Source organism: Leucoraja erinacea, chromosome 14, assembly GCF_028641065.1.
Source record: "Leucoraja erinacea ecotype New England chromosome 14, Leri_hhj_1, whole genome shotgun sequence".
NCBI lineage: Eukaryota > Metazoa > Chordata > Chondrichthyes > Rajiformes > Rajidae > Leucoraja > Leucoraja erinaceus.
Window position 1 is genome coordinate 39,727,250 of NC_073390.1, and position 26,773 is coordinate 39,754,022.

Sequence of the window (26,773 nt, forward strand, 5' to 3'; positions counted from 1 at the left end):
AGCTCGGGGGTCATTTTCAAAAATTATTCTTAAAATTAAACTCAGATAATTTCTGTGTGAAAGGAGTAAGTCTAATGTAGAAAATAAACTTTTGAAATCTAAATTATTGAAACAGTTTCGCTTAGATAATATGTTACAGCATACGAAATACAAATCAAAACTGCAGATGCAGGCTGACAAGGAATAGCTGACGTCTCGACCCGAAACGTCACACATTCCTTCTCTCCAGAGACGCTGCCTATCCCACTGAGTTACTCCAGCATTTTGCGCCTATCTTCAAAAGCAGGCCATTCTTCCTTGAGTTTGTAGCATATTTAATATTATTTGAATGCACGATTATTTTTTCATGCAAAAATGATTTATTTATAATGTAAGAATCAAATAGCTGGTTAGGTTTTTGTGAAGAGCAATTTTTTAAATCACTTTTCAATGTTTTATGGTAGACAAAAATGCTGGAGAAACTCAGCGGGTGAGGCAGCATCAATGAAGCGAAGGAACGGGTGACGTTTCGGGTCAAGACCCTTCTTCAGAATGTTTTATGCTGATTTTATTTGGAATCTGTTAAATTGTTTTGAAGATTTTAAACAATCTGGTACAAGTGGCAAAGCTGACCAGTATTTCATCCTAATGCCAAAAATAAATGTATTACTTTACGCAACCATTTTCCCCCTTTAATCTATGTCACGGTTGAACGCAAAGTGCACAAGACGATGATTAACTGTTGTTGACAACAGGTCAATTTCAAAACTAAAAGTTACTGCAGCGTCTGTTCAGAGGGACAGAGTGCTTTCCCCCCTGCACCTCACACCTACTGCACAAGGCAGAGTTTTCAAGGAGATGCGGGCGGGCGGCCCAGAGGAAATCTAGCGAGCTTTTAATAAGAGAAACCACCCAATGTGCTGGCTGCCCCCTTAGATCCAGAACATCATCTATCTCCCGAGAAGAAAGATTTATATCAACCCATTCCTGGGGACTGCAAAACAGATGGGAAGTGAATGGACAGTCAGCAGGTCAAGAAAACACAAGGGAGGTGCTATTTATGTGCTGGCTGTACATTGCCAGCATATGAAAGGGGTCAAGACTACAAACACATTGCTGGAAGCTGGGCCAGCCCTTTTTCTTCTTGGCTGCTACAAAAGAGAATGTGGTTCCCATCCTCCTGTCAACGGGCATAAATCTCCATTTGTCAAATCCTTGACTGCAAAACGCAACTCAAAGAATCGGGCTGGTCAGGCCGTAATAAATCAAACGTAACAACCACTCTTTGGAAGGAACCAAACAAAGTGTAGCATTGTTTATCGGACTGAAGTCTAACATCCCGGACCATTCCACTGTTCCACTGTTTACTCTGCCCAGCCTCATCAACAACGAGTTCTCTGGGAGGAAGCAGGGGAGAAGAGCAAGGTAATCCCAGGAAGATGACTGCAAAGTGAATCACCAACAAGTAACTAATTAAAAAAAAAACAACAGCTGAGTTTAGTTTTTTAAGTTTAGTTTAGAGATACGGAGCGGAAACAGGCCCTTCGGCCCACCGGGTCCGCGCCGCCCAGCGATCCCTGCACACTAACACTACCCTACACCCAATAGGGACAATTTTTACATTTACCGAGCCAATTAACCTACAAACCTGTACATCTTTGGAGCGTGGGAGGAAACCGAAGATCTCTGTGAAAACCCACACAGGTCACGGGGAGACCGTACAAACTCCGTACCGACAGCACCCGTAGTCAGGATTGAACCCAGGTCTCTGGTGCTGCATTCGGTGTAAGGCAGCAACTCTACCGCTGCGCCACCGTAACCGCCCACGATAAAATAGGCAAACCTCAGCAGCCTCAAAAAGATAAGCTTCTTCAATTGTCACACAACCAATATATGGTGCAGAGGTTTCATTAGAGTAAAGAATAATTTTGCAAAGGCCAAAGCTGACAACATTTAACCTAAGTTTTGAGTTACAAATGACAGATCAGATCAGTAAAGACAAACCCCATAAAATAAGCCAACCACACACCATTAAAACAAAATCCAGCGGCGACCAGAAAAAGGTACGACTCTTTTGGCAACTACTCACCACCAAACAGGCGTCACCCCACGTATGGTTGTCAGTAGTCACCCAAAGAGTCGTACCTTTTTCTGGTCGCCGCTGGATTTTCAACGTTGAAATTTTTCGCTGTCCTGCTGTGACTATGACGGGTGCTGGCAAGTCGCCGAAAAAAATCACGTAAGTGGGACAGGCCCTTTAAGAATATGACTTTTTTTTAATGGACAATTTAAAAATTAAAGTGAAGACAATATCCTCGCAGATTTGAAATCAATTATTGCCCAATGGTAAATCAGATATGTTTTTCAAAATATTTCAGGCTCCATATCATTTTGAATATAAATTTAAAACAGAGCAGTAAATGATCTGTCTCACAAATGTTGGCCAAAACTCTTTTGAGGTCCCTGATGGGCCACTGAACCAGTTTTAATATATCTATACACAACTAAAAACTCTGATCATGTTATCTTCCGGTTTGTACCGTTTTTCTATTTGCGCAAATGAGGTATGCAATAGCGCTACGATTTTGCGCCAGCTCACTCACCGTTCTTGCGGGTTGCGTTGGGGGATCAGGCCTCCCGTGTGACTGGGACCCAACGGGTCCAACTTAGTCTAGTTTTATACTAAGAGCAGCACAATTACTTATTCATTCCTTTCCTTTTTGCAAAAAGTAGCTGCTTCAAAATAGTTAATGAAAGAGCTGCTGCCTTCTACAAACAAACTGTACGGTGACCTTTGTTTAATGTGGGAAGATATTACAGAATTGGAAGTGCTTCCTTTATAGTGTTTACTGCATCTGGTTTCCCTCTGATCCTGTGTTTTCCCTTTCTGTGCTGAACTACTATCTGCCTCATCCGTGACCCTCGGACTATCCTTGATCGGACTTCGCTGGCTTTACCTTGCGCTAAACTTTATTCCCAGTATCATGTATCTGTACACTGTAAATGGCTCAATTGTAATCATGTCTTGTCTTTCTGCTGACTGGTTAGCACGCAACAAAAGCTTTTCACTGTACCTCGGTACACATGACAATAAACTAAACTGAACTGAATTGATTTCCAAAATAAACTTATCCACCAATGCAGTTAAAAGATTCTGCTTCATCACAACATTCAGCTTTTTACTTTATGTCAAGTCAGGTCACTTGAACTCCACGCTGGAATCCAATGCATCTTTTAAAAAGTTCCAAGTGCTGCCTGGTGCCAAAAAGCATCAAAGCTTTGCAAGCCAGCAATCCAGGTTCAGATTAATGGTTAGTAAATAGGCTGTTAGTGGTGTAACAATTCATCATTTCTCTCCAGCCATGACTTTAAATGATGTGACTGGACTCTAAAGACTGAGCCTGGCTGTGTATGCTCTGCTCCTCGCCTGCAATTTCCTCGTTAGACTCCTCATCAATTATCTCCGAGCCCTGGCACAAAATCCTTCATCTTCACCGACTCGAGCTGAGTAAACCACTATCCGCCAGACCAGCGGAGTATTTGCAAGTGCCCAGCCCCCTTGCAGCACTTCAGAAAACAAGATTCCCTTTATAGACCGCTTCTTCTCAAACTTCAACACAATCACCCATGTTTTCCCTAAACTCCAGCAGGGGCTATCATTCAAAAGTACATTCATATAGTTTAGCAATGATTAGCCAGAGTTTCCACACAGATTCTCATAGTTACTATGAGCTCCTCGTGATCAGAAATGTGAAGATTATAAATGTTCTGTTTTAAAGGTGTTATCTGATGATAATGAACAGACAGCCAGCATAAGGGCTCTATTTTCTGGTGGACAATATTTTACAAAGATTGAAGCTGGGACTGCCATGTTGTGGAATTCATGAGACGAGGAAAAACGTTTTCACTCAGAGAGTTGGGAATCTGTGGAATTCTCTGCCACAGAGGCAGTGGAGGCCAATAAACTGTGTAGGAAAGAACTGCAGATGCTGGTTTAAATCGAAGGTGGACACAGAATGCCGGAGGACCCTGTGAGGCCAATTCACTGGATGTTTTCAATATGGGGAGAAAGCAGGAACGGGCTACTGAGTCTGGATGATCAGCCGTGATCACATTGAATGGTGGTGCTGGCTCGAAGGGCCGAATGGCCTACTCCTACGCATGTTTCTAGGCAAATGACGGGGATGAAAGCTCCCTAGATATAGTTGCCGATTAGAAAGAAATATAGGAAAGTAAATGGTGAGGTGGACTGCAAAACATGAACTCATCAACAATGTTCAGAAAACTGGAGAATAAGGCGGTAAGGATGAAAATGCCCATTGAAGTGAAGTGCCCAAAAAGTGAAAAATCTCAACCATGGAAGACTGCATAGTACCGAGAGATGGGAGAGCTCTCAGGGGATTGCAAGTCTTTGCAACTCTCTTCTTCAAAGGACAATGGCAGCACAAGTCTGTGGGTGTTATTGAGGCTTTGGTAGCAGATACTGAGATGAGGATGTAAAGTTGAGGTTACATCCAGATCTTATTAAATGGCTCAGCTGCCCCTCTACAGTTTATAGACTTCACCTCATACTGTAGAGATATCGTGCGGAAACAGGCCCGTTGGCCCACCGAGCCTGTGCTGACCAGCGATGACCCCGCACTCTCCTACACACACTAGGGACAATTTACAATTCTTTCAACCACAGCCAATTGACCTACAAACCTGTACGTCTTTGGAGTGTGGGAGGAAACCGAAGCACCCGGAGAAAACCCATGCAGGTCACGGGGAGAACATACAAACTCCGTACAGACAGCACCCGTAGCCAGGATGGAACCTGAGTCTCTGGTGCTGTGAGGCAGCAACTCTACCGCTGCGCCACCCTGTTCTAAATGTGCACGCTGACATAGTCACTTAATGAAGAGTTAGTTGGGCTTTGACTGTGTTGTAGGCTCCTCTTGCAGCTGGGGGTGAGTGCGATGTGTGCAAGCTTCAAGCACAAGTTCACTACTTCCAACCAAACAATCTGCGGTTTACGACGCAAACAGTCGCTCATAAAGAAGTATGTGCAAGTCTGAAGAAAGGTCTTGACCCGAAACGTCATCTATTCCTTCGCTCCATAGATGCTGCCTCACCCGCTGAGTTTCTCCAGCATTTGTGTCTACATACACTTAAAATACGTCAACACAAGCTGTTGCCAGGAGTCCTTACAAACCTAACCATTTCTAATACTTATAACATAAAGGCTAGCCAAACAGAGAGAGAGAGAGAGCAAGCTTGGACTTGTCCTTTTAGCAACCAAGGTAGGGAGCATAAAGGAGACAGAGGAACAATTATTGGCTGCACGTGTGAGGTAATGCAACAGACGGTAACCAAAGGCAGGAGGTCTTCTCCAGAGATTAAAGGACAGGCAATGCTGAGTGGGTACCTCCAGACAGCAATCTCTATCCACTAATCCTTTACAGCAGCAACACCACTAAACAATTGAGCCATACTGTCACTACCTTACTCATTTAATTAAAACAAACTGTACCACCGCTAGCTGCAAATCAAAGAGTCTAGAATGAAACCCGACCTTACAGCACTAGCTCAAATCAACACACACAGGTTGTATTTATTTCCAGTTTGATTCCAGCAACTGAACAACACTGACTACACTACACTACACACACACACGACCACAAGACTACATTGCACACACACTGCCACAAGACTACACTGGATTCACTTCATTGATTGTAAAATACTTTCGATGTCCTGACAGCTGCCTTATAATGTGAAGCTTTATCTAACAACAGCTAATGCCTAAAACTTGACATGATTTTATTTGTTGGACCAAGAATAATAATGATGAAGTGCCTGTGAAAACTCTTACTTTGATACATGTAAAGCAGCAATGCTTGCGGTCACATTACTTATTTCAAGGAGGGCTCAATCTCTGGGCTGCCGGATCCATTATCAGGAGCACATCAGCAAATGCTCTCTCAAGCGCATTGTTCCCCTTCTGTGGTGCGATGCGCGTGTATATTTAATGTGGGTGGCAACCGGGGCCTAGTTATGCAACCTCAGTCATCACCAAGTCCAGACATGCCAACACCACCAACAGGCAATAAAGACAGCTATTGTCGACACAACGGCACACACAATGCCCCGCAAACGTTAGTCATTGATAAGATTAAAATAGACACAGCTGACATTAAGGAAAAAGTGGTTTGCATTCCCTTTTCATAACCATTACCTAGACCACAATTAGCAACACGGAACCCTTCGTTTATTCCCCTTTGCATTTCTTTACAGCCCCAGTGAATAAGACTTCCTGCAGCCAAGTTGCTAGGATGCAGTAACGTTACCAGTGCACGGACTGCACATACACAAAGGGGCAAGCACAGGCATGTAAGCAAGCTTGTTAACATTTATTGATGTAAAAAGTGTCTTCTGTTAAACATGTTTAAGAAAGAACTGAAGATGCTGGCAAAAAATCGAAGGTAAACAAAAATGCTGGAGAAACTCAGCGGGTGAGGCCGCATCTATGGAGCGAAGGAATAGGTGACGTTTCGGGTCGAGACCCGGAAGGGTCTCGACCCGAAACGTCACCTATTCCTTCGCTCCATAGATGCTTCTGGTTCTCCGCCTGAAACGTCACCTTTTCCTTCACTCCATAGATGCTTCCGGGTCTCGACCCGAAACGTCACCTATTCCTTCGCTCCATAGATGCATCAAACCATTTTTGTCTACCTTCTGTTAAACATGCTATGTTGTGGAACGGGAAGACTGACCAATGTCTGGAACCATGTCTTGGTGCCACGAGTGCTCCTTGCTCGCACACCGCTACTTCTGCACTCAACACCATCACTTCACTTTTCATCCCCCACCAATCCTTTTTACAGATCCCTTCTGCTTTACAACAGTTTCATTGTGGGCTGAAGGGCCTGTGCCTGCGCTGCACTTTTCTAAGATAGACACAAAGTGCTGAAGTAACTCAGCAGGTCAGGAAGCATCACTGGTGAAAAAGGATGGACTCAAAACATCACCCATCTTTTTACTCCAGAGATGCTGCCTGACCTGCTGAGTTACTCCAGCACTCTGTGGAACGTCACCTATCCATGTTCTCCACAGATGCTGCCTGACCCGCTGAGTTACTCCAGCATTTGCAGTTCCTTTCTACACACTATACTTTTCTAAGTTTGGTACAGTAAATAAGTGAACAGAACTGATTTCTTGCTAAGCAATCTGCTCTGGAATAAATACATTTTATTACGCAATCCAGTTTGAAGAAGGGTCCTGACTCTAAATGTCATCTATATAATGTCATGAACAGGACTTGTATTTTTAAGCTAAATATAAAATGGCCCATAATGTTTATTAAGATAAAAGTGAGGCGAGGAAAACAATACAAAATCATGAGAGGAATAGATCGGGTAGATGCACAGAGTCTCTTGCCCAGAGTAAGGGAATCGAGGACCAGAGGACACAGGTTCAAGGTGAAGGGGAAAACATTTAATAGGAATCCGAGGGGTAACTTTTGGTGGGTGAATGGAACTAGTTGCCAGAGGAGGTAGTTGAGGCTGGGACTATCCCAAAATAGTAAGACAGGTACATGGATAGGGCAGGTTTGGAGGGATATGGACCAAGAGCAGGCAGATGGGACCAGTGTAGCTGGGACATTGTTGGCCAGTGTGGGCAAGTTGGGCCGAAGGGCCTGTTTCCACACTGTATCACTCTAAGACTCTAATAAAGCCATGCCCACCGAGTCCACACTGAGCAGCAATCACCCATACACTAGTTCTATCCCACATCCCAGGAAAACGTTCTATCCATATCTGCCCATAAATGCTCACAATTAATTATCTACATGAGTACATAATCATACAGGTTATAAAGCCACATGCTGTACTCCTGGGCTGCAGATTACTGTACAATGAGGCTCAATGGGATAACAATGAAAGATTTTGAGGATAAATTAAAGTAATGACCAATGACAATAATCCTTAGCATGTTATAGACAATAGGTGCAGGAGTACACCATTCGGCCCTTCGAGCCAGCACCGCCATTCAACGTGATCATGGCTGATCATCCCCAATCAGTACCCCATTCCTGCCTTCTCCCCATATCCCCTGACTCCAAGAGCCCTATCTAGCTCTCTCTTGAAAGTATCCAGAGAAGTGGCCTCCACGGCATCCGAGGCAGAGAATTCCTCAGACTCACAACTCTCTGTGAGAAAAAGTGTTTTCTCATCTCTGTTCTCTTAAAACTCCACTCTAAATATCCATAACACTTACAGGAAATATTACCTTCATGAAATGAGCGACTGTTGTAGGTGGGCAAACAAATAAAGGTGTTATACCAATGTTGAGAATATTTGTCAGTTCCTGTCGCACCTACATGCTACACAGTCACAGGACAAAATACGATACGATAGAACTTTATTGATCCCAGGAGGGAAATTGATCTGCCAACAGTCATAATATACAAAATACATGAAACATGAAATTAAAATGACGAGTGGAAAGGATTGGGGTTGTGCAAAGATTGGGGAGAGGAGGGGGAGTGGAGTCAGTCTACCCCACGACGGAAGAAGGATCTCATGTGGCGTTCTGTGCTGCATCTTGGTGGAACCAGTCTGTTGCTGTAGATGCTCCTCAGGTTGACCAGTGTGTCATGGAGGGGGTGAGCTGTATTGTCCAGGATGCTGCGCAGTTTGAGGAGCATCCTCCCATCCAAGACCAATATGAAACCCACCAGACTATTTTAATGATGGCTGTTAGTAATAAAATCAATTGATTCATCGGTTGGTGATGAGATTTAATCCGCTGAGGGATGCTTTGTGGACCATCGCGGCAGAGCTGCTGCCTCACAGCGCCAGAGACGCAGGCTCGATCCAGACCGCGGGTGCTGTCTGTACGGAGTTTGTACGTTCTCCCTGTGACCGTGTGAGTTTTCTCCGGGTGCTCCGGTTTACTCCCACACTCCAATGATGTAAAGGTTTGCAGGTTAATTGGCTTTTGTAAATTGTAAATTGTCCCTAGCGTGTAGGATAGTGCTGGTGTAAGGGGCGATCGCCGGTCGGTGCCAGCTCAGTGGGTCGAAGGGCCCTGGTTCTGCGCTGTATCTCTAAACTAAAGTCTAAAATTAAATGACATGGCAAAGCCCAGGGGATTAAAATGACAGCCCACAGACAGCATCTACGTTACTGCCCCCACTCCCCCGACTCTCAGTCTGAAGAAGGGTCTCAACCCAAAACGTCACCTATTCCTTTTCTTCTCCAGAATTGATGTCTGACCCACTGCGTTACTCCAGCATTTTTTGTCTATACATTACTGATGTTCTACTCGGCAGAAACTATCCACCATAACACAGGAAAATGATCTAAATAGCACAAATAATTCCCTGTACAAAACATAATTCAGCTATTTTCAGAGAAACATAGAAAATAGGTGCAGGAGTAGGCCATTCGGCCCTTCGAGCCTGCACCGCCATTCAATGTGATCATGGCTGATCATCCAACTCAGTATCCTGTACCTACTTTCTCTCCATACCCCCTGGTTCCTTTAGCCACAAGGGCCACATCTAACTCTCTCTTAAATATAGCCAATGAACTGGCCTCAACTACCGTCTGTGGCAGAGAATTCCAGAGATTCACCACTCTCTGTGTGAAAAATGTTTTTTTCATCTCGGTCCTAAAAGATTTCCCCCTTATCCTTAAACTGTGACCCCTTGTTCTCTTCCCCAACATCGGGAACAATCTTCCTGCATCTTTCAATAACAATATCTGGACATATTAAGCAAACCGGATTTTATGGCCATCAGTTATACCCAAGTGAGAATCACCAAACGTTTTATTAACACGACCAAAGCATCATTCATTACATGCCTTGTAACAGGATGAGTGAGTGAGTCATGTGTAGTAAATGCTGCCACTTACTGGTCAGAGTCAGAACTGCACATTATTTTCTTCCCCCATGAGAACATCGAACAATACAGCACAGGAACCTACCCATTCTTTCACCATATGTCAGTCCCAATTAACCTGGTGAACCCACCGCTGCACTCCCTCAATAGCAAGAATGTATTTTCTCGAATCTTGAGCAAACCACAAGCCCACTGAGTTACTCCAGCACGTTGTGTCTTTTTTCTTGCAAACCACAGCAGCTGCAGTTCCTTGTATCCCCAAAGCCTGAAGATGTTTGGGTGCGAAGAAGGATTGCAACTGAAGACATCATTTTCCCATTCCCTCTACAGATGCTGCCTGACCCGCTGAGTTTCTCCTGCACTTTGTATTTTGTAAAAGCTATAGAAACATCAGGCAAGAGCAGATGAAAGAACAGTAACAATTTTTATTTCTATAGTCTTTCAGGATGTCCCAGGTGCTTCTCTGAAGGTGAAATATCTCCAAGGAAGCTTCGCCGAAGTAAGAAATGCAGCAGCCAATTTGCATACAGCAAGTTCTGGCAATCAGTAATGGGAAATTAACCGGTTAGTTTAAGCCTAGTTTATTGTCACGTGTACCAAGGTACAGTGAAAAGCTTTTTTGTCGCTTGCTATCCAGTCAGCGGAAAGACTAAACACGATTGACTGTGGAGGGAAGAACTGCAGATGCTGGTTTACACAGAAGATAGGCACAAAGTGCTGGAGTAACTCAGCGGGACAGGCAGCATCACTGAAGAAAAAAAACAGCATCTGCAGTTCCTCCTTACATGAAAACCTATTCCATCCCTCCAGAGATGCTGCCTGACCCGGTGAGTTACTCCAGCACTCTGTGAAACGTCACTTATCCATGTTTTCTAGAGATGTGTTTAAGAAGGAACTGTAGATGCTGGAAAAACTCAGCGGGTGCAGCAGCATCTATGGAGCAAAGGAAATAGGCAACGTTTCGGCCCGAAACGTTGCCTATTTCCTTCGCTCCATCGATGCTGCTGCACCCGCTGAGTTTCTCCAGCATTTTTGTGTACCTTCTCCAGAGATGCTGCCTGACCCCCTGAGTTACCCAGCATTTGTGTCTATCTTATACATGATTAACTGTAACTTAAAAACTGTTAACCTAAGGTCCCTTAACTTTTGGGGAATCCTGCACCAGCACTTTCAAGTCCCTTTGCACCTCAAATTTCTGGATTCTCTCCTCATTTAGAAAATAGTCTACGCCTTTATTCCTACTACCAAAATGCATGACTCCACACTTTGCTACACTATATTCCATCTGCCACTTCTCTGCCCACTCTCCCAACCTGTCCAAGTCCTTCTGCAGAGTCCCTGCTTTCTCTACACTACCTGCCCTTCGAGGGCCTTTACTGTTTCTGCACCTCTGTAACTTCAAATCCACCCAAAGGCCAGAACATATCAAAACAGTATATCTGCACGCATGATCATTTGCCACATTCTCCATCTCTTTGGATGTCATAGAAACATAGAAAATAGGTGCAGGAGTAGGCCATTCGGCCCTTCGCGCCTGCACCGTCATTTAATATGATCATGGCTGATCATCCAACTCAGTATCCTGTACCTGCCTTCTCTCCATACCCCCTGATCCCTTTAGCCACAAGGGCCACATCTAACTCCCTCTTAAAAATAGCAATGTTTTCACACCTTACCCGTCCTTATCTCCGTGTCTCCCCCTCCCCTGACTTTCATTCTGAAGAAGGGTTTTGACCAGAAACGTCACCCATTCTTTCTCTTCAGAAATGCTGCCTGACCCGCTGAGTTAATCCAGCATTTTGTGTCTAGCCACATTAACTAGACTCAATATGTAGGAAGGAACTGCAGATGCTGGTTTCAAGCAAAGATAGGCACAACAAGCTGGAGTAACTCAGCGGGACGGGCAGCATCTCTGGAGAGAAAGAATGGGTGAGACCCTTCTCCAAGATTCATGGCAGATTAATGAAAATACATAGAAACATAGAAAATAGGTGCAGGAGTAGGCCATTCGGCCCTTCGAGCCTGCACCGCCATTCAATATGATCATGGCTGATCATCCAACTCAATATCCTGTACCTGCCTTCTCTCCATACCCCCTGATCCCTTTAGCCACAAGGGCCACATCTAACTCCCTCTTAAATATAGCCAACGAACTGGCCTCAACTACCTTCTGTGGCAGAGACTTCCACAGATTCACCACTCTCTGTGTGAAAAATGATTTTCTCATCTCGGTCCTAAAAGACTTCCTTCCCCCTTATCCTTAAACTGTGACCCCTTGTTCTCGACTTCCCCAACATTAGGAATAATCTTCCTGCATCTAGCCTGTCCAACCCCTTAAGAAATTTGTAAGTTTCTATAAGATCCCCCCTCAATCTATTAAATTCTAGCGAGTACAAACCGAGTACTTCAAATAAGAGAATAAGGAGCGTTAATCCAGCGCAGCGATACAGAAGAGAAGATCCACTCACTGAGGTCCTCTGCTAGTTGTACCCTCCTTCCTGTCAGTAGCTGCGCCTTCTTCCCGCTGTCTTCTGCAAAGTCCTCCAGTACCTCCTTCACGTTCTTTTCCAGGCGTCTCACTGACATTGAGAGAAAACAACCATTTAGACCAAGGGAACAATTTTTCCTTTAATTCATAATCAAAAGATATAGATAATTTAGGTTCCAATCCACGGCACGGTGGCGTAGCGGTAGAGTCGCTGCCTCACAGCGCCAGAGAGCCGGGTTAGATCCTGACCGTGGGTGCTGTCTGTATGAAGTTTGTACGTTCTCCCCGTGACCTGGGTGGGTTTTCTCCAGTGGCTCTGGTTTGCTCCCACACTCCAATGACGTGCAGGTTTGCAGGTTAATTGGCTTGCTAAAATTGTAAATTGTCCCTAGTGTTAGTGTGCGGGGATCGCTGGTCGGTGCGGACTCGGTGGGCCGAAGGGCCTGTTTCCGTGCTGAAACTAAAAGGTGTCATTACATTATGCTGAAACTGCAGTGTGATTATTTTGAGTCATCTTTGGAACAAGCTGACCTATATAGTAAGTGAAATAATAACTCGTAATTACCACACAAAAGAAGTCACTGATTTCTTCCTTTTTATTGCAGGGTGATTAGTTTCCAGCCTGTCTATTATACACTTCACAGAAAGTGAACACAAACCCTTTCATTCCTTTCACCTTGCTTTCTCTGTATAGTATTAAGACCCTCTGGAAAGTCAATGCATAGAATTTAGATTTCCCACATTAAACTTAGATTTTAATGTATTAACTTTGGAAGTTTTCAAAAAGTTAAAAGGAATTTCTGATAAAAAGTTCTGATGAAAAATCATCAACTTTTCAAGCCAGATGAATCTGCTTTTCTGACGAATAAGTTTAGTTTAGTTTAGAGATACAGCGCGGAAACAGGCCCTTTGGCCCACCAATTCCTCGTTGAATAGCGAACCCAGCACACTAACACTATCCGACACACACTAGGGACAATTACAATTTTTACCAAACCTAATTAGCCTACAAACCTGCACGTCTTTGGAGTGTGGGAGGAAACTGGAGCACCCGGAGAAAACCCACGCAGGTCACGGAGATTATTTCTTAATTCCTGAATATACCTCTTATAATAAAGTACGCTAAATGTTTTCTAACCATGCTTTGTGAACATGCTTACTATAACTTCAAACAGACACAAAGTATTGCAGTATCTCAGTGAGTCAGGCAGCATCTATGGAGGGAATAGATAGGCAATGTTTTGGGTTGGGATCCTTCTTCAGACTCCATCAACAGAAGCAGCCGGGGGGGGGGGGGGGGGGGGGGGGGGGGGGGGGGGGGAAGAAAGCTGGAAGAAAGATGGGGCTGGACGAAGGGGTGTCAGGGGTTATGGGGAGAAGGCAGGAGAGTGCGTTGAGAGGGACAGATCGATCAGCCATGATTGAATGATGGAGTAGACTTGGTGGGCCGATGGCCTAATTCTGCTCCTTTCACTTTTGAACCTATGTACAAAGCCTGGCTAGTGATAGGTGGATACAGGTGAAGGGGGTGGCAGAAGTGTGGACAAGGGCCAGAGATGGGGAGAAGACAAAAGGCTGTGAGATTGGGTGGTAAGGAAAGAAAAGAGGCACAAAATGTGAAGTCAGGGGAAGGATTGTAGATGAAGGGGATGGTGGGAAAGGAACAATTGTTATTGTAAGTCCAACTATTTCTTGGTAGACACAAAATGCTGGAGTAACTCAGCGGGTGAGGCAGCATCTCTGGAGAGAAGGAATGTGCGACACTTCACTTTGAGACCCTTCTTCAATCTGAAGAGGGTCTTGACCCGAAATGTCGCCCATTCCTTTTCTCCAGAGATGCTGCCTATCCCGCTGGGTTACTTCAGCATTTTGTGTCTACCTTCAATTTTAACCAGCATCTGCAGTTCTTTCTTACACTCATCTCGTGCTAGATCTGGTTTTTAAATGCAACGCCTCAAAATGTATGTATCTGAGATTCCTCTTTAGATTTTAAACGATAGGTCTTCAAGATTAAAATATTTACAGGTAATCTCTCGTTGACAGCTCCAAGCATTCTACAGTAAATATCATTGCGTTTGACATAAATGTTTGCCATGGTAGGCCTTTGTAAAATACATGTCATGAGACGTTTCAACAGCAGGTGGATGTTGACCTACCTTCTGTATTAGTTAGCTGCTGTCGGAGTGTGTTTGCTGTGATCATCAGCATCCGTTGAATACGCCAGAACAGTATAACATTATTACAATCCAGCTGTCGGCGTGGCAGAGGGCAAAGAGAGAGAGAAAATATTGAGAGAAATGTAATACAAGCGTTTCTGTTTGGAGTTAGAGAGATCACAGGTTGAGATCTGAGTGCTGAACAGTCAAACTATTTAGGGCGTCATGGGGGCGCAGCGGCAGAGTTGCTGTCTCACAGCACCAGAGAACTGGATTCAATCCCGACCACGGGGTGCTGTCTGTATGGAGTTTGCACGTTCTCCCCATGACCTCGTGGGTTTTCTCCGGATGCTCCAGTTCCCTCCCAGACTCCAAAGACGTGCAGGTTTGTAAGTTAATTGGCTTGGTATAAATGAAAATTGTCTCTGGTGTGTGTGGGATAATGTGCGGGGATCGCTGGTCGGCGCGGACTTGGTGGGCATAATGGCCTGTTTCCCCATTGTATCTCTAAACTAAACTTTCTATGACTGCCATTCAGATTGAGAAGAGTTTATTGCCGTGGGTGCAATGTACTAGAGCGCATAAAGTTCAGGGTAAACCATAAACACAGGCATGCAATAAATACAACAACAAAAGCAAAAACCGCAAGAACGGTGCAAAGATTGAAGTGCAATCTACATGTATATAAAAAAATCTAAAGTGCCAAAACAGAATCACCTAATGAGGTTGTTAAAAGTAGAGTACATGGGAGTAGCTCTGGGAAGGTGGATGATTGATTCAGGAGTCAGATAGCAGCGGGGAAGAAGCTGTCCTCAAATCCAGATGACCGAGCTTCAAGCGCCTGTACCTTCCCCCAGAGGTAGAAGAGAGAGAATGGCAAGCGTGGCAGGCATCCCTGACGATACTCCCAGCCTTCCTGATGCACCATGTGGATGGAGTGGATGGCAGGGAGTGCTGAGCCTGTGGTGGACTGGGCTGTGTCCACCGCACCGTGCAGGTTCAGGTGATCGGGAGCACAACAATGGCCAGACCAGGCTGAGATACTTTCTATTGTGCACCTGCACATTCCCATTTATGGATAAGAATAACGTATTGACATCAGTAAAGGGCCTGTCCTACTTGGCGATTTTTTTGGCGATATCAGTGTCGCCAAAAGATTTTGAACATTTCAAAATCCAGCGGCGACAAAAAAAATGTTGCAAAACTTGAAAAAACCCCCGCGCGTCAATACGTCATCACGCCGCAACTTTTTTCGGTGACCTGATACGTCAATGATGCCGAAAAAAATCGCCAGTGGGACAGGCCCTTAAAAACATCCAGAACCCATTTGTTAGCTGGGGCCAGGACTGTAAGTACTGCTTGCAGCGCTGTTTGTGAGATCTGTCACCAGTTATTTGACACATCCCAGCTGAAGGGCAACGTGCAACTACGGGCTGCGAGACTTGACTAAAACACGTGTGAAGCAGGCATCTGAACCGCATTCGGCATGTCCTTCTGCTAGTGTTACCATACCTCAGAATCTATGAAGTGCCTTTGATAATAGTGGAAGCCTCTTCTGCAGAGATTACAGTGGTTCAGTGACTTCTTCAAGAAGTGCTTTCGATAAATTTGATGCCAAGTGTCTTTAATCTGGAGGCAGGAAACATAAATTTCACTGTAAATTTCACAATTGGTGCATGTGACAATAAATGTGAACTTGTACACTAGATGAAATAAATGTAATAATGAGTTATAACCATCTCAGTCACTCAGGGATCGAGAGTTTTAAGAGGTTTGCAGAAATTGCTGTAAATTTCTGTAAATGTCATTGTTCTGCATGGCAATAGATTTATTCGAAAATAACAAGATCCAGGTTTGCATTTTTTTCAACTGTCAAATTCAATTCATAAAAGATACCTACAAGTAAGTAACAGCTACAAATAAAAAAACATATCAAAGTGCTGGAGGAACTCAGCAGGCCAGGCAGCTTCTGTGGAGGGAAAGGACAATGTTTTGGATGGCGTCTCGTGTTATAGGATTAGGGGGCATCTTATTGAAGCCGACCGGATAATGAAAGACCTGGATAGAGTGGACGTGGAGAGGATGTTTACAGCAATGGGAGAGTCTAAAACTAGAGGGCACGGCAATAGAACAACGAGGATGTACCTTTAGAATGGTGATGAGGAGTAAGTTCCATAGCCTGAGGTGAATCTGTGGAATCCATTGGAGGCCAAGTCATTGGGTATTTTGAAAGCAGAGATTAACAAGTTCTCGATCAGTAAGGGCTTCGAAGGTTACGGGGAGAAGGCAAGAGAATGGGTTTGAGAGGAATAAATAGATCAGCCATGATTGAGTAGTGGAGTAGAGTCGATGGGCCGAATGGCCTGCTTCTGTGTCTTATGGTCTTATATGTACACGCAAAATTATACACAAAACTTTGCTAGATTTGGAAATAAAGTGAAATACAATGTGGCGAACTGTACTCACCAGAATAGTGTCTACAGTTACACTTTTAGCCTCCAGGTTTTTACGCACTGTTGTAACCTCGTCATTGGCAAGATAAGCGGTATGCTCCTCATTGATCTTGATCAGCCGCTCCAGTTCTGCTTTGGTTTCATTGTGAACATGCTAGAATGACAGACACCTTCTCTATAGGGTCAAACATGTAACACTGAAGTACAGGAACGGGAAAATGCTAGTCAGCAAATTGTGCTTGAAATAGATTATACGTCTTCATTGATCTATGCAAGAAGACATTTTAAGTTTCAGCATATTATACAATGCTAATTTTAATTACAATTTTTAACATATAATATAAAATGTTGTATTTATTTTGTATTTTATCATCTTTAACAAATAAATGTTGTACCAAATACTAAAAAGGCTCTCAAAGATTCTTAATTAAAGCTAACCGCCTCATACGATACAATACGAAAGAACTTTATTTATCTTATTGAAACATATAAGATTATTAAGGGTTTGGACACGCTAGAGGCAGGAAACATGTTCCCGATGTTGGGGGAATCAAGAACCAGGGGCCACAGTTTAAGAATAAGGTGTAAGCCATTTAGAACGGAGTCGAGGAAACACTTTTTCACACAGAGAGTTGCGAGTCTGTGAAATTCTCTGCCTCAGAGGGCAGTGGAGGCCGGTTCACTGGATACTTTCAATAGAGAGCTAGATAGGGCTCTTAAAGATAGCGGAGTCAGGGGATATGGGGAGAAGGCAGGAACGGGTCACTGATTATGGATAGAAACATAGAAATTAGGTGCAAGAGTAGGCCATTCGGCGCTTCGAGCCTGCACCGCCATTCAATATGATCAAGGCTGATCATCCAACTCAGTATCCCGTACCTGCCTTCTCTCCATACCCCCTGATCCCCTTAGCCACAAGGGCCACATCTAACTCCCTCATAAATATAGCCAATGAACTGGCCCCAACTACCTTCTGTGGCAGGGAATTCCAGAGATTCGCCACTCTCTGTGTGAAAAATGTTTTTCTCATCTCGGTCCTAAAATACTTCCCCCTTATCCTTATCCTTGTTCTGGACTTCCCCAACATCGGGAACAATCTTCCTGCATCTAGCCTGTCCAACCCCTTAAGAATTTTGTAAGTTTCTATAAGATCCCCCTTCAATCTTCTAAATTCTAGCTAGTACAAGCCGATGATCAGCCATGATCACATTGAATGGCCGTGCTGACTCGAAGGGCCGAATGGCCTACTCCTGCACCTAATGTCTATTGTCTATCCCAGGAGGGAAAATGATCTGCCAACAGTCATAAAAACACAAGATACATGAAACATGAAATTAAAGTGACGAGTGGAAAGGCTTGGTGGATGTGCAAAGATTGGGGAAGGGAGGAGGGGAGTCAATCTCAGTCTACCCCATGACAGAAGGGGGAGGAGTTGTACAGTTTGATAGCCACAGGGAAGAAGGATCTCCTGTGGCGTTCTGTGCTGCATCTTGATGGAACCAGTCTGTTGCTGAAGGTGCTCCACAGGTTGGCCAGTGTGTCACGGAGGGGGTGAGCTGTATTGTCCAGGATGCTCCACAGTTTAAGGAGCATCCTCCCCTCCAAGACCACAGAGTAGCTCCAGGGACTTTGCCTGGCAAATCAATCGAGCAATAACATAAGTAGTGATCAGATGGTTGCGTCACGCTCAGTAGGGAATCAAGGATCGGCACTCTTTACTGCAAACTTGTCGCTTCTGTTCTTCCCAACTTGGTGATGTCAGGAAACAGAATGGATCAACATATTCCCTGGAGAACCTTCACAGGGTTATAAAGATAAAATGATTGATATGGTGTCCTGATACGTGTATGTGATGAATAACATCGATTTCATGACTTCAATATTCAACAAGAGGTTAGACCACTGAGAGTAGGAGCATGCTAGCTGTTAAATGATCCTGCAGCTGAGTCCTCACACATAGAATTGTGGCAAGTATCGAGACGCCTAATGGAATGATGGCCTTTATTAGGAATATAAGAGCAGTGAAGTTTTACTGCAACTGCACCAGGCAGTGTGAGGCCACCTCTCTGGAAAAGTGTGAACCATCCTGGCCGCTTTATTTACGGGAGGAAGCATTTGCTTTATGAGGCATTTCAGTGAACGCCCATTAGGATAAATCCTGGTTTGGAGGAATTGTCTTGTAAGGAAAGGTTGTAGTCATTGAGCTCGATAATAAGGCAATATCCCACCTGCTCTGGGGACCGCGATTTCCAGTAGAACCATCTTTCTTGCCAGTCTGGTCCCACCATGTCATGAATTGCAGAGTCAGCTGTAAAAATAACAAGACACCAGTCAAAATTCTGTCTTGTGAAGAGGGGAAGATTTGCCTGTGCATAATCCCTTCACAACCTGCCTGGCACAGCGGCGCAGCAGTAGAGTTGCTGCTTCACAGAGACGGAGACCCGGGTTCAATCCCGACTACGGGTGCTGTCTGTACGGAGTTTGCACCTTCTCCCCGTGACCTGCGTGGGTTTTCTCCGAGATCTTCAGTTTCCTCCCGCACTCCAAAGACGTGCAGGTTTGTCAGTTAATTGGCTAAGTAACTATGTAAATTGTCCCCAGTGTGTGTAGGATAATGTTAATATGCGGGGATCGCTGGTCAGCATGGACTCGGTGGGCCGAAGGGTCTGTCTCCGTGCTATATCTCTAAAGTAAACTTAAGAAGGGTCTCAACCCGAAACGTCACCCATTCCTTCTCTCCAGAGATGCTGCCGGTCCCGCTGAGTTACTCCAGCTTTTTGTGTCTATCTTTAAACTAAACTAACCCTCCGCACAGAAAACTGAGCAATTCAATGCGTATTCGTTGTCAATTTAAGAGAGAATTTGTCACTCCATCGCCAAAAGCAGCAGTGCAATTATGACTGTATAATTATGATATTAACTGTGGTGTAAATATGACCCAGGTCACCAGGGAAAGTTCCCCGCTACTCTTTAATGTGTTCAAGATTTACATCTCGTTCTGATAATGCAAGTCTCCCTCAGTTATGCATTGGTGTATTGGTGTGTTGGTGTCGAGTTAATGCTGAGGTCCCTGGAGTAGGACACCCTTGTATGTGATTGTGGTCTCTGGAGTAGACAACTCTTGTATGTGATTGTGGTCTCATATGTTGTACCAAAACATCACTCCCAAGCAAAACACAAAGTGCAGGCAGCACCTGCAGAGAAAATGGATAGTTGCTGTCTTGGGTCAGGACCCTTCTTCAAACTGGTTGTGGGGGTGGACAGGAAGCAAGAAAAAACCACGACAAACTGGGGCCAGCAACAGATGATCTCAGGCTGGGAGGTTCCCTGATAGGCTGACTGTTGGCTGGGGATGGTGTGATCCCAAGAGGGTACTTCGTTGCAAATTGTGGAACTGGTTAATCGACTCTTGGTGGAGGGGGGGGGGGGGGGGGGGGGGGGGGGGGGGGGGGACCTGGGAGGGTTTTCTCCGGGTGCTCCGGTTTCCGTCCACACTCCAACAATGTGCAGGTTGGGATATTGGTATAAACTGGTAATTGTCCCTAGTATGTGTAGGATAGTGTGAGTGTGCAGGGATCGCTGGTCGGTGTGGACTCGCTGGGCAAAAGGGCCTGTTTCCGCGCTGTATCAATAAACTAAAGTAAATTAAACTAAAAAGGTTTGAAACTTAACCTGGCTTTTAAACCTATGAAGTTAGGATGGGAATTAAAAGCTTGTAAACTTACTGTCTCGAAGGCGGGACTGCAGAGTTTCCTCCAGGAAATTGATTGCTGCATCCCACTGCTGCTTGTCAGAGATAGAACGATCTTCCAGAGCGTTGTGCTGGATGACCCGCTGTGGAACACCCAGAACAATGATTACACCCACAACACCCACGTTCACCAGCTTCATTCCCGGCATGGCGGCATTGTCATATGATGAGAGAATGGAGCGGCTGGGCTTGTAAGATTATTAAGGGTTTGGACACACTAGAGGCAGGAAACATGTTCCCGATGTTGGGGGAGTCCAGAACCAGGGGCCACTATTTAAGAATAAGGCGCAAGCCATTTAGAACGGAGACAAGGAAACACTTTCTCAGAGAGTTGTGAGTCTGTGGAATTCTCTGCCTCTGAGCGCAGTGGAGGCCGGTTCTCTGGATACTTTCAAGAGAGAGCTAGATAGGGCTCTTAAAGATAGCAAAGTCAGGGGAAATGGGGAGAAGGCAGGAACGGGGTACTGATTGGGGATCAATCCCTGCTATATTGTTCAATCCCATAGCCAATGTAAATCTGCTTGTAGCCTACAATATTTTTATGATTTGTTTCTTCACTAGCTTTATATCATAATCAAACTTAAATCTATTATAATCCATCTCCACAACCAAGCCATTGATGTGTTGTTTAAGAAGAAACTGCAGATGCTGGAAAAATGGAAAGTAGACAAAAAATGCTGGAGAAACCCAAGAGGGTGAGGCAGCATCTATGGAGAAACGTCGCCTACTCCTTTTCTCCATAGATGCCGCTTCACCCGCTGAGTTTCTCCAGCATTTCTTGTCTACAAGCCATCGATGTGCTCAGCAGAGGACCACGCACTGACCCTTTCATCACACCTCTCATACGCCAGACCATCCAGAAGAGATGCTCATCCCCTCACTCTGTCCACTCTCAAGCATTCCTCAATCGCTGCGAAGACAGCACCTCTTGTGTCACAACCACACACACAATGCTAACGTAACCAGCAACTAACTCCAACGTTGGCAACTGCTTGACAATTTAATTCACACCCGTTTACACCGATCAACGGAGTTCATACCAGACTGTCTTCAGCTTGCTCGTTCCACTTGTGACGTTTGATACTCTCATCTTTGACGGCTTGTTTCAGTTTGTCAAATATATTATCGTGGTCCTTCCCTTTTGGCTCGGACATAAAGCGGGCAAACTCATCCTCCAGCGTTTCCCATGCCACCTGAGAGCAAGAACATATGCATGTAAATTAATAAATACAATTGGAAATGTTTGTCCTAAACATTTAACTAGGATTAATTACTCCATCAACCTTAATTTATGTTTCCTCTCACGAGCATTGCTTACGTACTCTAATAGGCAACGTAGGTTTACAAGGTTAATTCCCGGGATGGCAGGACTGTCATATGCTGAGAGAATGGAGCAGCTGGGCTTGTACACTCTGGAGTTTAGAAGGATGAGAGGGTATCTCATTGAAATAAATAAGATTGTTAAGGGCTTGGACACACTAGAGGCAGGAAACATGTTCCCGATGTTGGGGGGAGTCCAGAACCAGGGGCCACAGTTTAAGAATTAGGAGTAAGCCATTTAGAACGGAGACAAGGAAACACTTTTACTCACAGAGAGTGGTGAGTCTGTGGAATTCTCTGCCTCAGAGGGCGGTGGAGGCAGGTTCTCTGGATGCTTTCAAGAGAGAGATAGATAGGGCTCTTAAAAATAGCGGAGTCAGGGGACAAGGGGAGAAGGCAGGAACGGGGTGTTGATTGGGGATGATCAGCCATGATCACATTGAATGGCGGTGCTGGCTTGAAGGGCCAAATGGCCTACTCCTGTGTCTATTGTCTATTGACATTAACTTGTCTATCACTTTAAAAGATATTGATAGGATTCAATAAATTCTTCAGTACGAGAAACATTTATTTTTAGTACACATTTTAAATAAATCAGGAGTCAAGTGTTTAAGTGTCACATCTAATAATGACAATGAATGAATGAATGAATAAGTTTATTGGTTATAAGTAGTCACATACAAGGAATTTGCCTTGGTGCGCCGCCCGCAATTACAATGGAACAATTAATTATACTTGTTGCAACCGAACAGGCCCATTAAAACATTAACAATAAATAAATATGCAATAATCAATAATACAATAATATAATGGGGAACGCTGTAACTATAATGCTGCTAATATATTTAAATGGTCTTGCAGACTGTGTGTTGCCGCACTGATTTACGCTGTTTCTTTTGAGGCTCATTTGAGACTTTAGAGGAAACAGGCTATTCGGCCCACTGAGTCCACTCCATGCTGTACACTAGCACTACCCTACACACTAGGGAATATTTTACAATTCTTAGCAAAGCCAAATTAACCTACACACCTGTATGTCTTTGGAGGGCGGGAAGAAACCGGAGCATCCGGAGAAATCCCAGAACATACGAACTCTGTACAGACAGCACCCCTAGTCAGGAATGAACCTGGGTCTCTGGTGCTGTAAGACAGCAGCCCTACAGCTGTGCTGCCCTTAAGTAGTTTAAAATGGCCATATCTTGACTTACTCAGATGTTGGCAAAATGTTGCATTTTTGGAATAAATGTGAAAGCTATAATTGAAAAACACAGAGTACTGTGTACTGGGTGGTCTAATCTAACATGATTAATGCGACAGACTCCAGGCCTGGTGACCTGAACGCAGTCTTGCCGTCACTGGTCTCAGGCAATGCCGGTGAAACAAATGGTTGATTTGGTGAGAGTTTCCGTGTACCACGGAACATCGTGGCTGAACATGGAATCCTGAGGCCTCATTCAGCTCCAAACGCAAGGCGCTGGGATACCATGTTACCCACAAGCTGGAGAGTGTTCCTTATCCAGTGAGCGGGTACATGGATAGGACAGGTACAGAAGGACATGGGACAAACGCAGGCAGGTAGCACCAGTGTAGATGGGGCACGTTGGTCGGCATGGGCAAGTTGGGCCGAAGGGCCCCGTTTCCACACTGACGACTAAGTAGTCTTAGAGAGCACATTTTAAAATAGACTTTATTCAAGTAATAAATATATACAATATAGGAACCGTGCACAAAATTCATCCGACATTTTCGGAGGTTATACAAACATTCAATACTGTTTACACAAATTTCTCCCCCACCCTTGCCACTCAAGTGACCCACTGGCGTGGAATCCCTTCCCTTATTTTTGAGGGGTGTCTCCACCACACCCTTCCCCCCCATGTCCAGCAGCGGAAGGACCCTAGACTGTGATCCTCCCCCACCGAGCCTTGCTGTTGACTGCACCGAGCTTCAGTGCGTCCCTCAGCACGTACTCCTGCAGTCCGCAGCGGGCCAGTCGGCAACATTCCCCCGCGGACATCTCGCGCCGCTGGGAGGTCAACAAAGCTTGGGCAGGCAAAAGAGCATCCGAAGGGCCTCATTTCCACGCCGTGTGCCTCTGAGGAGTCTCAGAGCACAGGCTCCCACTCTCTAAAACACACACATGTGCAATGGTGGGGGGCAGGGTGGTGCCTGGCTGAGACCAACATCAAATACAAGAACTCTCACATGAAAGCCGATTGCTTCGTCACATTTTAGGGCCTAATTTCCCAACCCATTGATTCAGTATCAGGCTTGGTAGGGAAAGGAAAGCTCATGGAAATGAGAAAGTAGCACAGGTAAATGAAAGAATGCAAAGCAAGAGAGAACGTTGACAGGAGAATACAGAACAAGCAGGAAAGATTAAATTGGTCCACGTAGATAAGCGAACATGCCTTGAAATTTTATTTTTGTGATGATAACATTTAAACCAATATAATTTATCCAAGGGTAGAGGATTCTAAAACTAGAGGGCACAGGCTTGAGGTGAGAGGCGAGAGTTTTCAGAGGGACCTCAGGGACAACAGGGAACTACTAGAGCAAGGTTTGGAAGTGGATACTATTATGACTTTAATAAAGGAATTGAGGCAGATATATGAATAGCGAGCGTTAGGTGGGCTGTGGGTCAAATGGGGACCAGCCTAGAATGCCAACTTGGTTGGCATGGACAAGGTGGGCCGAAAGGCCTGTTTCCGTGCTGTACAGCTAGCTCTATGACAAGTGACGGTTTAAAAGGCAGGTTATGCGTGAAAGTGTTTAAGAAGGAACTGCAGATGCTGGAAAAATCGAAGGTAGACAAAAATGCTGGAGAAACTCAGCAGGTGAGGCAGCATTTATGGAGCGAAGGAATAGGTGACGTTTCGGGTCTAGACCCAGAAGCATCTATGGAGTGAAGGAATAGGTGACGTCACCTATTCCTTCGCTCCATAGATGCTGCCTCACCTGCTGAGTTTCTCCAGCATTTTTGTCTACGCAAGTGAAAGCGATTCTTTTATAAATGTATTCCTTTCAGCTCTCTCTTCATACCGTTTAGTCCAGGGGTGGGGGATAAAATGCAAGCTAAACACTCACTCCCTCACTCAATTTAACAATTTAGTGAGAGCAAACATGCACAGTAGTTCCCACCTCCACGGCTTTGTGTGGCAGCTGTTTGTCCGTCCACTGCTTGAGCTTGATGTCCACGGTGGTGTTGAACGTGCCCGAGTTCACCGACTGAGCCGCTGGAAGGTAGATGTTCTCCATCACGTGGGTAGACACTCGCTCCCACAGCTTCCGCTTCAGAATCTCCTCCCTAGAAACACACGCACAACTCCAGTAAGGCAGACTTCTTGCTCCTTTACATATTGGCACATTAAGGGCCTGTCCCACTTACGCAATTTGTTCGGTGACTTGCCTTTCAAGAGAGAGCTGGATAGGGCTCTTAAAGATAGCGGAGTCAGGGGATATGGGGAAAAGGCAGGAACGGGGTACTGACTGGGGATGATCAGCCATGATCACATTGAATGGCGGTGCTGGCTCAAAGGGCCTACTCCTGCACCTATTGTCTCTAAGTGGGCAACACTGAGGATTGACTATCCCAAGCCATCCAGAACCTAGGATAAAGTGGAGAGCATTTTCATCAACAGAGGTGGGGAATAGATAGTGTGAACGCACATAGACTTTTTTCCCGGTTGAGGGGAATCAAGAACCAGAGGACACAGGTTTAAGTTACGAGGGGAAAGATTTGATAGGAACCTGAGGGGCACCTTTTTCATATGTGGAACGAGCTGCCAGAGGAGGTAGTTGAGGCAGATACAGGAACAGCATTCAAAAGGCATTTGGATGGGTAAATGGATAGAAGTGGTTGAGAGGGACGTGTGTCAAACATGGGCAGGTGGGACTAGCGAAAATGGGACAACTTGATCGGTACGGACGCGTTGGGCCGAATGGCCGGTTTGCATGTTATATCACTCTATGAATGGGTCAGTCATCTATTAATTAAAGTACCCTGAAGCCTTATATTATTTTGGAACATTAATGCGTAGTTTCCTTGAAAAAGATCTCTTCCACATTCGTTGCAGCATTTCCCTTTCATCATTGCATATTATGTCGTGGGATGCAATTAATTCCCACTTGTCTGAACTATCCACAAGTAGCAACAACTGACTGCCAACAACTGCTATACTGAGACCCAGGTTTTTGTTTAATATTTTCTGATCAATAGTGGCACGATGGCGCGTCGGTAGAGCTGCTGCCTCACAGCACCAGAGACCGGGTTCGATCCTGACTACGGGTGCTGTCTGTACGGGGTTTGTACGTTTGCCCTGTAACCGCATGGTTTTTCTCCGGGTGCTCCAGTTTCCTCCCACACTCCAAAGACGTGCGGGTTTGCAGGTTAATTGTCCTCGGTAAAGATTTTAAATTGTCCCTAGTGTGTAGGATAGTGTTAGTGTACGGGGTGATCGCTGGTCGGCATGGACTCAGTGTTTCGAAGGACCTGTTTCGCTAAACTAAACAAGTAAAATAGCATTGTGTTCAATTGATACCAATACTAACTGGTTCAGAAACTGTGGCCACTTAGTGTTTATACTAATAAGATAGCAAACACAATAGAAAACACTACCCAATTCATCATCAAATTGATTCAGTAAGTTTGATCTATTTCCTTCTCAGTTTCTGAAAGTTACTAATCTATCACGGATTCCCAAAACAGCCACAGACTTCCTTTGGGGAACACATTTA

At 44.8% G+C, this 26,773-nt stretch overlaps 1 protein-coding gene across 1 annotated transcript in view; it reads right to left on the reverse strand.

Moving 5' to 3' along the window:
• Positions 1-26,773, reverse strand: part of opa1 (OPA1 mitochondrial dynamin like GTPase) — a 76,514-nt gene that overhangs the window by 6,028 nt on the left and 43,713 nt on the right. Inside the window, 8 exon segments of the mRNA XM_055646224.1 lie at positions 12,337-12,447; positions 14,513-14,606; positions 16,025-16,141; positions 16,979-17,119; positions 19,194-19,273; positions 20,691-20,799; positions 21,757-21,909; positions 25,178-25,343. Of these exon segments, the coding sequence (XP_055502199.1) occupies positions 12,337-12,447; positions 14,513-14,606; positions 16,025-16,141; positions 16,979-17,119; positions 19,194-19,273; positions 20,691-20,799; positions 21,757-21,909; positions 25,178-25,343 (971 nt within the window).